The sequence below is a fragment of the Gobio gobio genome (assembly GCF_949357685.1).
Source record: "Gobio gobio genome assembly, chromosome: 15".
Taxonomy (NCBI): Eukaryota; Metazoa; Chordata; class Actinopteri; order Cypriniformes; family Gobionidae; genus Gobio; species Gobio gobio.
The window spans coordinates 209,538-222,342 of NC_137108.1; the positions used below are offsets into that span (position 1 = coordinate 209,538).

The 12,805-nt window shown below is 47.2% G+C and overlaps 1 protein-coding gene across 1 annotated transcript in view; it reads left to right on the forward strand.

The window, feature by feature from the left end:
- The first annotated feature begins 217 nt into the window (after positions 1 to 217).
- LOC307138257 (uncharacterized protein) overlaps positions 218 to 12,805 on the forward strand; it is a 137,921-nt gene continuing 125,333 nt past the window's right edge. Inside the window, exons 1-5 of the mRNA XM_079836470.1 lie at positions 218 to 345; positions 1,125 to 1,322; positions 1,393 to 1,631; positions 1,721 to 1,746; positions 1,853 to 1,905. Coding sequence (XP_079692596.1) covers positions 1,130 to 1,322; positions 1,393 to 1,631; positions 1,721 to 1,746; positions 1,853 to 1,905 — 511 coding nt within the window. The 5' untranslated portion in view covers positions 218 to 345; positions 1,125 to 1,129. The remainder of the gene's footprint in view (positions 346 to 1,124; positions 1,323 to 1,392; positions 1,632 to 1,720; positions 1,747 to 1,852; positions 1,906 to 12,805) is intronic.

A 12,805-nucleotide genomic window follows, 5' to 3' on the forward strand; every position in this document is an offset into this window, starting at 1 on the left:
ATTAGTGAAGACCAAGTCTCAGTTTAAAGTGGAGACAAAGAATCTAAAGAGTATAATAATAATAATAATAATAATAATACATTTTATTTGTAACGCACTTTATATTAAACAAAATCTCAAAGTGCTAAAATAGGTTAGAATCTCTCTCTCTCTCTCTCTCTCTCTCTCTCTCTCTCTCTCTCTCTCTCTCTCTCTCTCTCTCGTTTTCTCTTTCTTCAAAGTGAAAATAGAAAGTAAATTCTAAAGCCGGATGTAATAAAACAGTTATGGCAGTTATATACTGCGTGTAGTCCCAAAAACAGCTTTCTTTTACCGACTGACACACTCTTCCTAACAATCACATTGGTAAGTAGAAGTTATTAAATAGTTATTAGATGTATATTTTGATGTTTGAATATTTTATTGTTAACTTACTGTGTCCTACTATTGTTGTCTTCATATTTTTCTGTAGCTCTACATTTGGACAAATGAGGTTAATACTAATGATTAAACACACAGTAATTTCTTAGTTCATTTTCTAGATGACTAGTCTATTCTTGGGCTTTGGTTAGACATCTATTAGATTTTCACTGACAACCCAAATTCTGCCTGGTTTTAGCCTAGAGACTGTGTTTGGGCGCTATTAGGACGCAAGATTGCTTGCTGGGAAGTGTCACGTGATCCTTTAGAAATCATTCTGATATGCTGACTTGGTACTCAATGTTGGAAACAGTTGCGCTCATTAATAATGTTTTGGAACCTGTGATACTTATTTCAGGATTCATTGATGAACAAGAGATTAAAAAGTAAAAAATAGAAATCTTTTTTTAACTATCACTTACTATCACTTTTTATAAATTTAACATAAACAGCTAAACAAAATATTAATTGCTGAATAAAGTATTAATTTTCTTTAAAAACAAAGAAAGAAAAAAATGACTGACCCCAAACTTTTGAACAGTAGTCTGAGTAGCAAACAATATGCTCTCAAAAAGGAGGTTTAAAATAACCTTACAAACACTCTCTCTCTCACACACACACACACACACACACACACACACACACACACACACACACACACACACACACACACACACACACACACACACACACACACACACAAACAAAATGCTATTTTTCTCTAGGTACGATGGTAACCCGGGACGAGTGTCAACGCCTGATATCTGGCACCCACAAGGACTTTGAACTGGTTACAGACTGCAAGGGTGAAATATCAAAGCTAAGAGAAGGTGATCTCATTTTGAGGAAAATGAATGTGAGTGGCAGCCCATCTTATGATGCTGGGATTTACTGCGGAAACGAAGAAGTCATTTCATTTAAAGGCAAGAAATACACTTAAACATACTGAAAATAGAACTCATGTGAACCTAGAGTAAATGTTGTTTTTTGCAGCCCCTTCAGGTAAAAAATGGTATAAACAAATCCCAAAGTTGCTTTTGCCACAGCAGAGTGCCAGTGTGATTAAAGAAAGTGTGACAAATTTCCTGAATGGAAAGTCGTGTAAAGTTTCCCGTTTGAAGTCTGACATACCTGGAGATTTCTCTAACTTAGTGAAGTCAGGGATGAAATATAATGGGGAATACAATCCCCATACAAACGACTCACTGCATTTTGCAATGAGACTGCTGAAGGTGGGCAGAATAAATATACATATATATACTTTTTCAGTTCAATATGATTTACATGTATAAGCACTAAAAGAAGTTTCTTGTCTCTAAAGCTCCCAGCTGAGCCTGATCCAGAACGGTATGTTAAAGAACCTATTAATTTAACCGTCTAACTAGTACTAAATGTTTATGTATTAAATGTGATAACAGCAACAATTAGTTACCAGTGATTTTAACTGTTTTAGGAATTCCCAAAGCGACGGTGAAAACACCAGAGCCTCCGGGTCACAAATACAGAGTAAGATCATTTTCAGATATGCTTTGCTATTATACCACTTTTTGAACGTGTTTTTTGATTTGTCAGTGTCAGCACATGGGAGACTGTGATGAAATACAATAATCAATATCAATTTTCTGTATTATTGTTTTAATTTAAACCTTTTCAAATCTCTGTGATTCATAAGTCACGATCTAAAAGTAGTTGATTACTCTTAAATATTTATTATTAAATAGCTGTATACAGGGGCCGTTCAAGGCCAAATGAATACCTTGCTAACAGAAAAGCACCCCGGGCCCCATAAAAAAGTCAGTAAAAACACTTTAAAAGTGTATATATGGGAACCACCTGCAAAGTGTTAATTCAACACTTTCAAAAGTGTTGCCTCTCACAACACCGACACAGTGTTAGAATAAACTCTAACAGAGTAAAATATTAACACCAATGCAGATAACAAAAACACTGTTACAGAGTTGAGTGCAGCTTTGTAGAAAAAACTGGCAGAGTTAAAATTCTACACTGTTCTGGTGTTGACCTAACACTTCAGAAAAATGGAAATCACAATCTACTCAACTTTATACGAGTCAAATATTACACCATCCTGGTGTTGATAGAATACCTTTTTAGAAATAACAACAACACTAAAGGAGTTACCTTTTTAGGGGCCAAGCACCGAAGGTGCGAAGGCTCCTATTGAAACCGTTCCCGTTCTTATTATTATTATTAGGGGCCAAGCACCGAAGGTGCGAAGGCACCTATTGAAACCGTTCCCGTTCCTATTATTATTATTATTAGGGGCCAAGCACCAAAGGTGCGAAGGCACCTATTGAAACCGTTCCCGTCTTTTTTTCTTCCGCCATGGGAGTCTATGGCAGCCCATAGAACCGTATGGTAAAAAGTTGTGAAATTTGGCACACTAATAGAGGATGGTCTGGTATGTCACCATGGCAATTTTGGTGTCTCTATCTCAATCCCTCTAGCGCCACCTGTCCAAATGTGTACTCATGTTTATGCTAATAACTTTTGAACCGTAAGGGCTAGAAACGAAATTCTTTTTTCCTCTAATTTCTGAGCTCGTGCCAATTCGGTTGCACCCTATGACGTCATTTTCCGTCTTGGATATTTCCCCGCCATTTTCAATTAACCGAAAAACCTACTTTTGCGAACTCGTCCTAGACGGTTCATCCGATTTGCACGAAAATTGAACCAGATCATCTTCAGACAATATTGACAAAAAATCTTGCAAATCAAGTTGATTCGTCTAATCGTTTTCGATAAATGCGCGAACAAATTTTACATAACGTTTGCAAAAACACACTTAAGGCAATATCTCCGCAACGCTTTATCGTGTTCAAACCAAACTTAGTACATGTCATCATAAGCATGACTTGAGGCTACATGCAGCGTTTCGGCGCTGTGCCACCTACTGGTCTGGAGATACGAAAAATGGCTATTTTAGCTTTTCTTTGCTGAACCGTTTGTCCAAATATCATAAAAGGGGCCTCGTTAGATTCGGGACGTCATGCCGAGTCGAAGGATATCCAATTTTACCATATCGGCCATTTTGGCTGTCGCCCATCTTGAATTATGTGCTAAAATGCTGTATTTTATCAGCGCATGAACGGATTGTTGCAAAACTCGGTATGGGTCATCACCACGATACCCCAAAGTAGCCTGACAAGTTTCGAAACAGCGCCGCCTAGTGGAGATTTTTTTAAAAAAAGGCTCAGAACTTTGGGTGTGGTTGACTTATTTTCACGAGACTCATCTCATTAGACTCCTGAATCATTGGCGAGTCCAACAATACCACACTTGCCAGGTTTCGCCGTATGGTTTGTGCACCGTTGTAATTTAGCGCTTAACTTCTTAACCCGCATCGGATCGTGGACGGGGGGGTTGACGGAAGTGGGGGGGTGTGTACTTTTATTTACTTTTGTTTTATACAAAATATTCAATCAACTATCACAAACTATGCATCATTTGAAAGCTAAAACACTCAAGATTCATGTTCTGAACTTGTTTTTGCAATAAATACACCAGAGAGGAAAGGGTTAAATGAAATGCTAAAGGACCGTCCATGTAAACATTAGCATAATATCAGCGTTACTCATCTTTCATCTCCTGTCGTTCAGATCAGATCGGACGAATCCAATAAACACCCGCATACATCTCTGTGTAAGAGTCCATTCTTTAAAATGCATCCCACTTTTTAATCCAAAACAACGAAAAAATAGGGAAAAAACTAAAAATCCTCCGTTGTTTGCAAGAGAGTTTTGAGTTAGCGTGATCAATCATGTCCATTTTCAATGAAATATCGATTCTATTCCGTGTCTGGCAAACTCCCCCTGCTAGAATAGCTTCTCCCACGTGCAATGGTTCAACCCTCGTCTCTCTCCTTCAATCAGAGACTCTTCTGGGATGCATCATATAGAGGAAGTGCCTTACAGGCTTGGTGAGCTGTCAATCATTGCGCCCATGGTTTTCGTTGGATAAAGGCACTCGGTGCCCAGCCAATGCCTTTCCAACAAAGGTTTGATTGATGGACTTAGTAACCAATCAAAAGGCATTATCTTGCGCAGTTTGCGTAAGTAGGCTTTGGTGAATACTGTTTGTGCGCTGGCTGCGCGTTCTCCATGGCGCAACTCCAGTGGAGCTCCCAAAACTCTTACTGACGCTTCCCATCAGCTAAATGAGTTTTTTACACTTTGTAATCTCTGTAAATAGTTGCTTTAGTTTTTCAGTAACTGTTTATCCATTATAATTAGTAGTATATTGCAGTTTATTGCAGATTTATTTGAATGAAAAACTACTCTTTACAATAGCAAATGTTCTGAAATAAATGGCCTTTTTGAAATGACGCCTAGACTTTTCTTGACATAAAAGCTCACAGAAGCTCCATTACTGAGAGAATCATCCTCATATTTGAATCATGACATGATTAGACATTCAGTTTTATATTTAAGTTATTTTCAGGCTCTTAACATTAAATTATAATATTTTTTTCCCTAAGTGAAAACAAAAAACAAAAAACGTGAGTCACTTACATGTATATTTACATGTATATTACTCTGTTCCCATATTACTTTGAGTTATTATGACTCTTGGGTAGCAATATTTCAAGTGTCTAGTTTAAAATAAGACCAGGTTTATGAATATAGACCATAGGGTTTAAGAGCTGCAGACATTTTCATTTGGGTATATCGTTTTCAAAGAATTCCTAAAAAATGGGGCGCTTGTTAAGAGGTTAAAACTTTTTCGCCGATATCTTCGAAACCGCTAGTCCGATCGAGACGAAACCAGCGTCAGAAGTTCGGAAACATAGGTCGTTAGGCACGATGGCGAGCCCAAATGTCAAAATATTGATAGTAAGGGGTAGTAAAATCCAATCAAAGTCAGGTGTCAGGCTGAAACCCTATTGTAACTGTTCATTTTCCCATGATGCATCATTCTCCAGCTAAAACTGATCGGGCAGACCAAACCGTAAGTCGTAGAGACTTGAAACTTGCAGGGATGGTAGTACTCACAACGACTACTGACGTCACCGAAGCACGCCCCGATCGGCCTGACGGGGGTGCTACAGCGATCAAAAGTACGAAACGGCGATCAAAAGTACGAAACGGCTCATAACTCCTCAACCGTAAGGCGTAGCCTCGAGTGCCTTATATCGCTGGAATCCTTGGCTCAAGGCGGACAAAATGCATGCCTCGGATTTGCTCGCCCTTCAGGCGCCAATTTCGAGATATTTTAGGTTTTTTGTAAAAACCTACTTTTGCAAATTACTCCCAGGTTCTTTGCTTGATCAGAACCAAATCACTGCAGAAATGTTCTCTGGAGAGTGATTATCAATAATTATTTAAAAAAAAACACATTTTGATTCATGGTCGCTAAGGGGAGCCAAAATGTTTGATGTAACCGGGACCTCTTTTACTAAAATGGCTATAACTTGTGAACGGAATGAGATATTTTCACCAAATTCAGGTCACATTTTTGTGAGCTCAGTCTGAGATCACATGAAAAAAGTCGCAACTATTAACCACTTGTTGGCGCTATAACAGGGGAAAAACACGTGAAAATGGCAATATGGGCACCCAAACATTAGTCAGATGACAATGGGCATTCATTGTCTTCATCCAGGTTGCCATGATAGTGTATGAGGACACTGGCATATCTCAAAAAACTCTGTATACGTCATTGGCACAATGCCCTGAATGAGCATTCACCTCCTTAGACTAGGGATTGCTCGGTATACCGGTACTGGAAAAATACCGGTATATATTTTATTTCAAACGGTACGATATCATGATTTTGCTCATTTCGGTATATGCTGCTGTTCCGAAGTACACCGCTAGGTGGCAGCGCGCTACCCAAACTGACGTGAAACCGGCAAATGTGGCAACAGAACAAGATGAATACAGCAGTTGAATCTCACTCAACACGCACAAAACTCATTAAAAAAAGAGAGGAGTAGACGTGAAACTTGGAATTACTTTGCTTATAAAACTGCTGAAGAACCATCAAACCTTGCCAAGCATCGGTCACTTAATTCCTTACTTGTAAGACATTATGAGATCGACAGGTGAGTGCATAATTCTAACGATCTAATTTAGACATTTTTCTTTTAACACTGATTAACGCACATACATAAGATCGTATAGTTTAAATATAATGAAATCTCCAGCGTTCGTTTCAACCAGTGACGTTACTTTAGACCTAATATCTGCACGCATACTATTGCACTATTTACATCCGCGAAAGACATACCCAACTCTGTTTATGTGACTACTCACTAAAGATTTACATTTTTGACATAATTTTGTGTGTATTTGACTGAGGAAAAACAATTTAATTTGGAATGCGCGAGCTCTTTAGGCCTGAGCTCTTTAGGCCTGTGTGTGTGTGTGTATGTGTGTGTGTGTTTGTTGTTGGCATGAGCGCAAAGAAAGCTCTCTCTCAAAGAGCTCTCATCCCATATGTATTACGAAATGCTATAAAATCGCTTGCATGTTAAAATTGGCGAGGTTTAAAAAGACGTGCGCAGTGATTTCCGTCAGCTGTCCCGCAACGGAAGCGAAAGTGTTGAATCTGAGCGTGCAGACTGCTTTGCATGATGTCTTTTGAAGCCAGAAGCAATTTGCTCATTTTGAGAGAATGGAGACGCGCAGTAATGCTGAAATTACTTACAAAAAAGTTTCCAAATGACTGATTAATGTGATAATCTTTGTTGATTAATTTAATAATAAACATTTGCGGTAATTTCCCGCTTCATAAACCCAAAACTTGCGAGAGTGAGTAAAATTATGCGCAATACCCGCATCAAAATTCAGACCCTGTATGGTATCGATTTAATATCGGTACTTCGGTATTAGATTGTGGTACCGTACCGAAGACAAAATTGTGGTATCGAGCCATCCCTACCTTAGACTCCTGAATCCTTGCTGAATTCCAGTGATACCAAACATGCCAGGTTTCACCTTATGGTATGTGAAAAGGTGTATTTTAGCACCTAAAAAACCTTTGCGAATGTCTTCAAGACACATAACATAGGTCAATAGCTAAACAATAATGACCAAAAGCCAACATTTTGGAAGGAAGTGGCAAAAAAAAAAAATCCAATCAATGCAGCCAATTCTCTCTAAATATAAGTGGCTATAACTTTAAAATAAAATGAGATATTTACAACAAATTTTACACATATATTTTTTGGCACACTTTGAGGACACCTAAAAAAAAGCAGAGATGTGTTACAACTGTCAAAAAAAACGTCTCGGTTACGGATGTAACCCTCGTTCCCTGAGGAGGGAACGGAGACGTAACGTTAGTGACTAACGAATGGGGGTTTCGCTTAGAAGCCTATCAACTTCGAGTTTTGAGAAAACGCCCAATGGCGTGCCAATGCCATGGGGCATGCGGAATTTGCATACGTAGCTCCGCCTCACTGCGTGAGTATATAAGGAAGTACGAGGCAATATCGCATTATGTTACCTGCTTGAGGAGCCAAGACTGAACTCCTGCGTTCCAGGCAACACAGCTCGATGTGGCAAGGGGACGTTACGTCTCCGTTCCCTCCTCAGGGAACGAGGGTTACATCCGTAACCGAGACGTTCCCTTTCGTTCAGTCACTACGACGTAACGTTAGTGACTAACGAATGGGGGTCCCAATATAATCCCGCCACTCAGCTGTCTTCCAGTGCCCTGCGTAAGTGTGAGTACCCTGTCGTAAGACTAGTACGGACGAAGGACTCCCACTTAACACAGGAATACCAAGGTACACTGGGAAGCATATCCCAGTGAGGGAATGCCAAAGATGCCTACCCGTGGGGAGGACTTAAGAGACACATATGACCCGGAGAGGGTTGCATATGGAAGATCTCTAGGGTACCAGCCGAAGGTGGATTTTTAACCCTAGGGGTGGCGGGGACACGCCAAGGGAAGAAACCCGCTCACTGCGGAGACTTACGGTGAAATACACATGTGGGGGTCGCCGGAGGGAACCATGCACATGGGGCACCTGGCCGGACATGAGGGTCTGGGCTCGAAGGGCAGACTGAACTGATGTCGGCGTCGACAGTGCTGGAGGAGCTCAGGGCTCTCGGGGAGCTCACCTGAGGAAAATAACGCACGTATCCAGTCCGTGGAGTGGAGTGGCGAGCAAGCGAAGACACCTGAGCCTGGCCCATCACCGGCCCCTCGGGGGGGCGAGTACATAGTCGGACACTGGCTCCACTCGGAGATTGTAGAATCTGGCGAATGTGTTGGGTGTCGCCCAGCCTGCAGCTCTGCAGATGTCTGCTAGCGAGGCGCCATGCGCTAGAGCCCAAGAGGAGGCCACACTCCGGGTGGAGTGTGCCCTCACACCAAGGGGACATGGTCGGCCTTGCTGCTGGTAAGCCAAAGCAATGGTGTCCACTATCCAGTGAGACAGCCTTTGCTTTGAGAGAGCACTTCCCTTCCGCTCTCCACCATAACAGACAAAGAGCTGGTCTGAGGTCCTGAACACTGCGTCATGTCTACGTAGGCGCGAAGGGCGCGTACTGGACAGAGCAATGTCAAGGCTGGGTCTGCCTCCTCCAAAGGCAGCGCTTGCAGGTTCACCACCTGGTCCTTGAACGGAGTGGTGGGAACCTTGGGCACATATCCAGGCCGGGGTCTCAGGATCACGTGAGAGTTAGCCGGCCCGAACTCCAGGCACGCTTCGTCAACCGAAAATGCCTGCAGGTCCCCGACCCTCTTGACTGAGGCCAATGCGGTCAGCAGAGCCGTCTTCATAGACAGAAACTTAATATCAACCGACCGCAAAGGCTCAAAGGGAGGTCTCTGCAGAGCAGTTAGCACTACTGCGAGGTCCCAAGAGGGTACGAGAGGAGAGCGAGGAGGATTCAGTCTCCTAGCTCCCCTCAGGAACCTGATGACCAGGTCGTGCTGACTTACCTTTTTGTTCTCCAAGAGATCGTGGTGGGCAGATATTGCGGCCACATATACCTTGAGGGTGGAGGGAGACAGCCTTCGCTCCAGCCCCTCTTGGAGAAACTCAAGCACGGACCCGATCGGACATTTCCAGGGGTCTTCTTGGCGGGAAGAGCACCAGGTGACGAAGAGGTTCCACTTCAACGCATAGGCAAGCCGAGTGGACTCTGCCCTAGCGGAAGTGATGGTGGCGACCACCGTAGGTGGTAGGCCACTCAAACCTGCCGGGTCCCGTCTAGGAGCCACACGTGGAGGTTCCAAAGGTCGGGACGCGGGTGCCAATGGGTGCCCCGTCTCTGAGTAAGGAGGTCCGGTCTCAGAGGAATAGGCCAGGGAGGGGCTGTCGCAAGGAGAATGAGTTCGGGGAACCAGGTCCGGCCGTGCCAGTACGGGGCGACCAAAAGGACCTGCTCCTTGTCCTCCCTGATCTTGCACAGAAGCTGTGCGAGTAGGCTCACTGGGGGAAACGCATATTAGCGTAGGCCCCGCGGCCAGCTGTGCGCCAGTGCATCCGTGCCGAGCGTGCCCTCGGTCAGGGAATAATACAGGCTGCAGTGGGAAGAGTCGTGGGAGGCAAACAGGTCTACCTGTGCGTCGCCGAACTGTTCCCAAATCAGCTGAACCGTCCGGGGATGGAGTCTCCATTCTCCCGGGAGAGGCTGAAACCGCGAGAGCTCGTCGGCTGCGTGGTTCAGGACTCCCGGAATATGGACAGCACGAAGGGACCTCAGGCGCTTCTGACTCCATAAGACGAGATGGCGGGCGAGTTGAGACATGCGGCGGGAGCGTAGACCGCCCTGGTGGTTGATGTACGCTACTACGGCCGTGTTGTCTGTCCGGACAAGCACATGTTGACCCTTCAGCAACGCTCGGAAGCGGTGCAGGGCGAACCGTACTGCCAGCAACTCGAGGCAATTGACATGCAGGAGACGCTGGGGTCCTGTCCAGGAGCCCGCGGCTGCTTGTCCATTGCACATGGCACCCCAGCCCGTGGCAGAGGCATCCGTCGATACGACAACATGCCTGGAAACTCGTTCTAAGGGCACACCGGCCCGTAGAAAGCTGAGGTTCGACCACGGGGTGAGTGTCTGTAAGCAGGCCCGAGTCACTTGGACCCGGAGCGTGCCAGACTGCCATGCCCATCTCGGGACTCGATCGCGAAGCCAGTGCTGAAGCGGTCTCATATGAAGCAATCCGAGCGGCGTTACCGCGGCTGCAGATGCCATATGCCCCAGGAGCCTCTGAAATAGTTTCAGTGGAACCGCATTCTTGCTCTCGATTTGTCGGAGGCAAGTCAGCAGAGACTGCGCGCGCTCGCTCGAAAGCTGCGCGTACATGGCGACCGAGTCGATCTCCATACCGAGAAAAGAGATCCTCTGCACTGGGCAGAGTTTGCTCTTCTCCCAGTTGACCCGAAGGCCCAGACGGGTTAAGTGGTGGAGAACCAGATCTCTGTGTCCGCAAACCTGCTCTCGAGAGTGGCCTAGTATGAGCCAGTCGTCGAGGTAGTTCAGGATGCGGACCCCGTGCTGCCAAAGGGGCGCAAGGGCGGCCTCGGCGATCTTCGTGAAGACGCGAGGGGACAGAGATAACCCGAATGGGAGAACTGCGTACTGGTATGCCCGCCCCTCGAAAGCAAACCGTAGGAACGGTCTGTGTCGAGGAAGGATGGAGACATGGAAGTAGGCGTCCTTCAGGTCGATCGCTGCAAACCAATCGTCCGGACGAACGCATTCGAAAAGGCGTTTCGCAGTCAACATCTTGAACGGAAGCCAGTGAAGGGATCGGTTCAAGATGCGAAGGTCCAGGATTGGCCGTAACCCACCGGTTTTCTTGGGTACAATGAAGTAGGGGCTGTAGAACCCCGACCTCATTTCGGCTGGAGGGACAGGCTCGATCGCACCCTTCGCCAGTAGAGTGGCAATCTCCGCACGCATGACGGGGGCATGGGCCCCGGTCATGGTATAGCGGACTCCCCTGTAACGGGGAGGAGCCTGCGCGAACTGAATCGCGTAGCCGAGCCTGATGGTCCGGGCAACCCAGCGGGACAGCCCCGGAAGCTGAAGCCAGGCTTCCAGAGACTGCACCAACGGGGTCATACGGACGACAGACGTACCCTGGGTGGGGCAGCGAGGCAGCGTTACCGGCGCGGACAGGGGAGGCTGTTGGGCGTCCCCGGGTCGGAGCACGGTTAACGGCTGCGCCCTGACAGAGGAGACCAGGGAAGGACTCGCGTTCCACTGGGGTCTGCTCTGCCAGGGGGCTGGCGACAGAGAGGGATGCGAGTGGCGAGACCCGAGGGTGGCGCGCACTGTCATCACCGGTCTCTGGGTGCTCAGAGACAGGAACATGAGTTCTTCCCAAGCGCTGCTAGCCCGGGGGCCAGCAGCGGAAGGATTTTCCCCCGGCCCTCCACCGGGGGAAGGAGAGGCCCTGCTACCATCCCCTGGGAAGAACTGGAACCCATCTCTGAGTTGTCCACCTCCATCCTGGCGTTTAACCAGTCTGGGGAGCGGACTGGGCGACATCCTCAACCACCTCCACGGCGCGGCCCAGGTGAAGGCTGCTGCTGGGGCCGGGCGGGAAGAGGGAGGGCGCCCTCGGCGGCGAGCGGACTGAGGCGACTGGGCCGGCGGCTGGTGCAGCAGCTGGCCGCCGGGGCAGTACGTGTTACAGCCTCAGTCTGCTCTGGGGCGGCCGAGAACTGTTGGGCGCAGTTCTCAGCCGCGCCGCCGAAGAGGCCAGCCTGGGATATGGGTGAGTTGAGGAGGCGGGCCCGCTCAACGTCCTCCACATCACCAGGTAAGGCCTGGTGTTCTCCCGGACCACAGCTGTGGACATCGCCCGACCCAGGGAGCGTGTGGCCACCTTCACCGCCCGGGGGCGGGGTCAGTTGCGGCACGCAGCTCAATGAAGAGCCCTGGGTCGGCTCCACCCTTGTGCATGTGCAAAGGGGCGGCGGCCTGCCCGTAGCACTGCGGGACCACGCCACCGAAGTAGACGAGCCCACAGGCTTTGGGAGGGTGCTTAGGACAGCCACACCACGCCACGTCAAAGCCCTCTGTGGACACCGTAGTGCGCAACAGAGAGCTCAACAGTGGGGGGGGAGGGGGCCCCAGTGTACCCTAGGCCGCGGCCCCATCAAGGGCAGAGAAGGCGGAGGAGGCCACCAAACGGTCCCGAGAAGCACGGGGACTTCCGGGACCGCGTGATCTCCTCATGCACCCCGGGAGCGAAAGGCATTGGGGGCGGGGCCCAACAGCTGTCGGGTGCCGCCCCCAAAAACCAATCGCGCAACCACGAGCACCCGCGACTGGGCGGAGTTCCACACCAGCGCGAGACTCGCGGCTGCCCGAGATAACATGGCTGTCAACTTTAGGTCAGATCAGGCAGTGCTGACACACCCGGAGGCGGAGCACAACCTAATCGTCATCCCCAAAGGACTCCAGCCCACCTT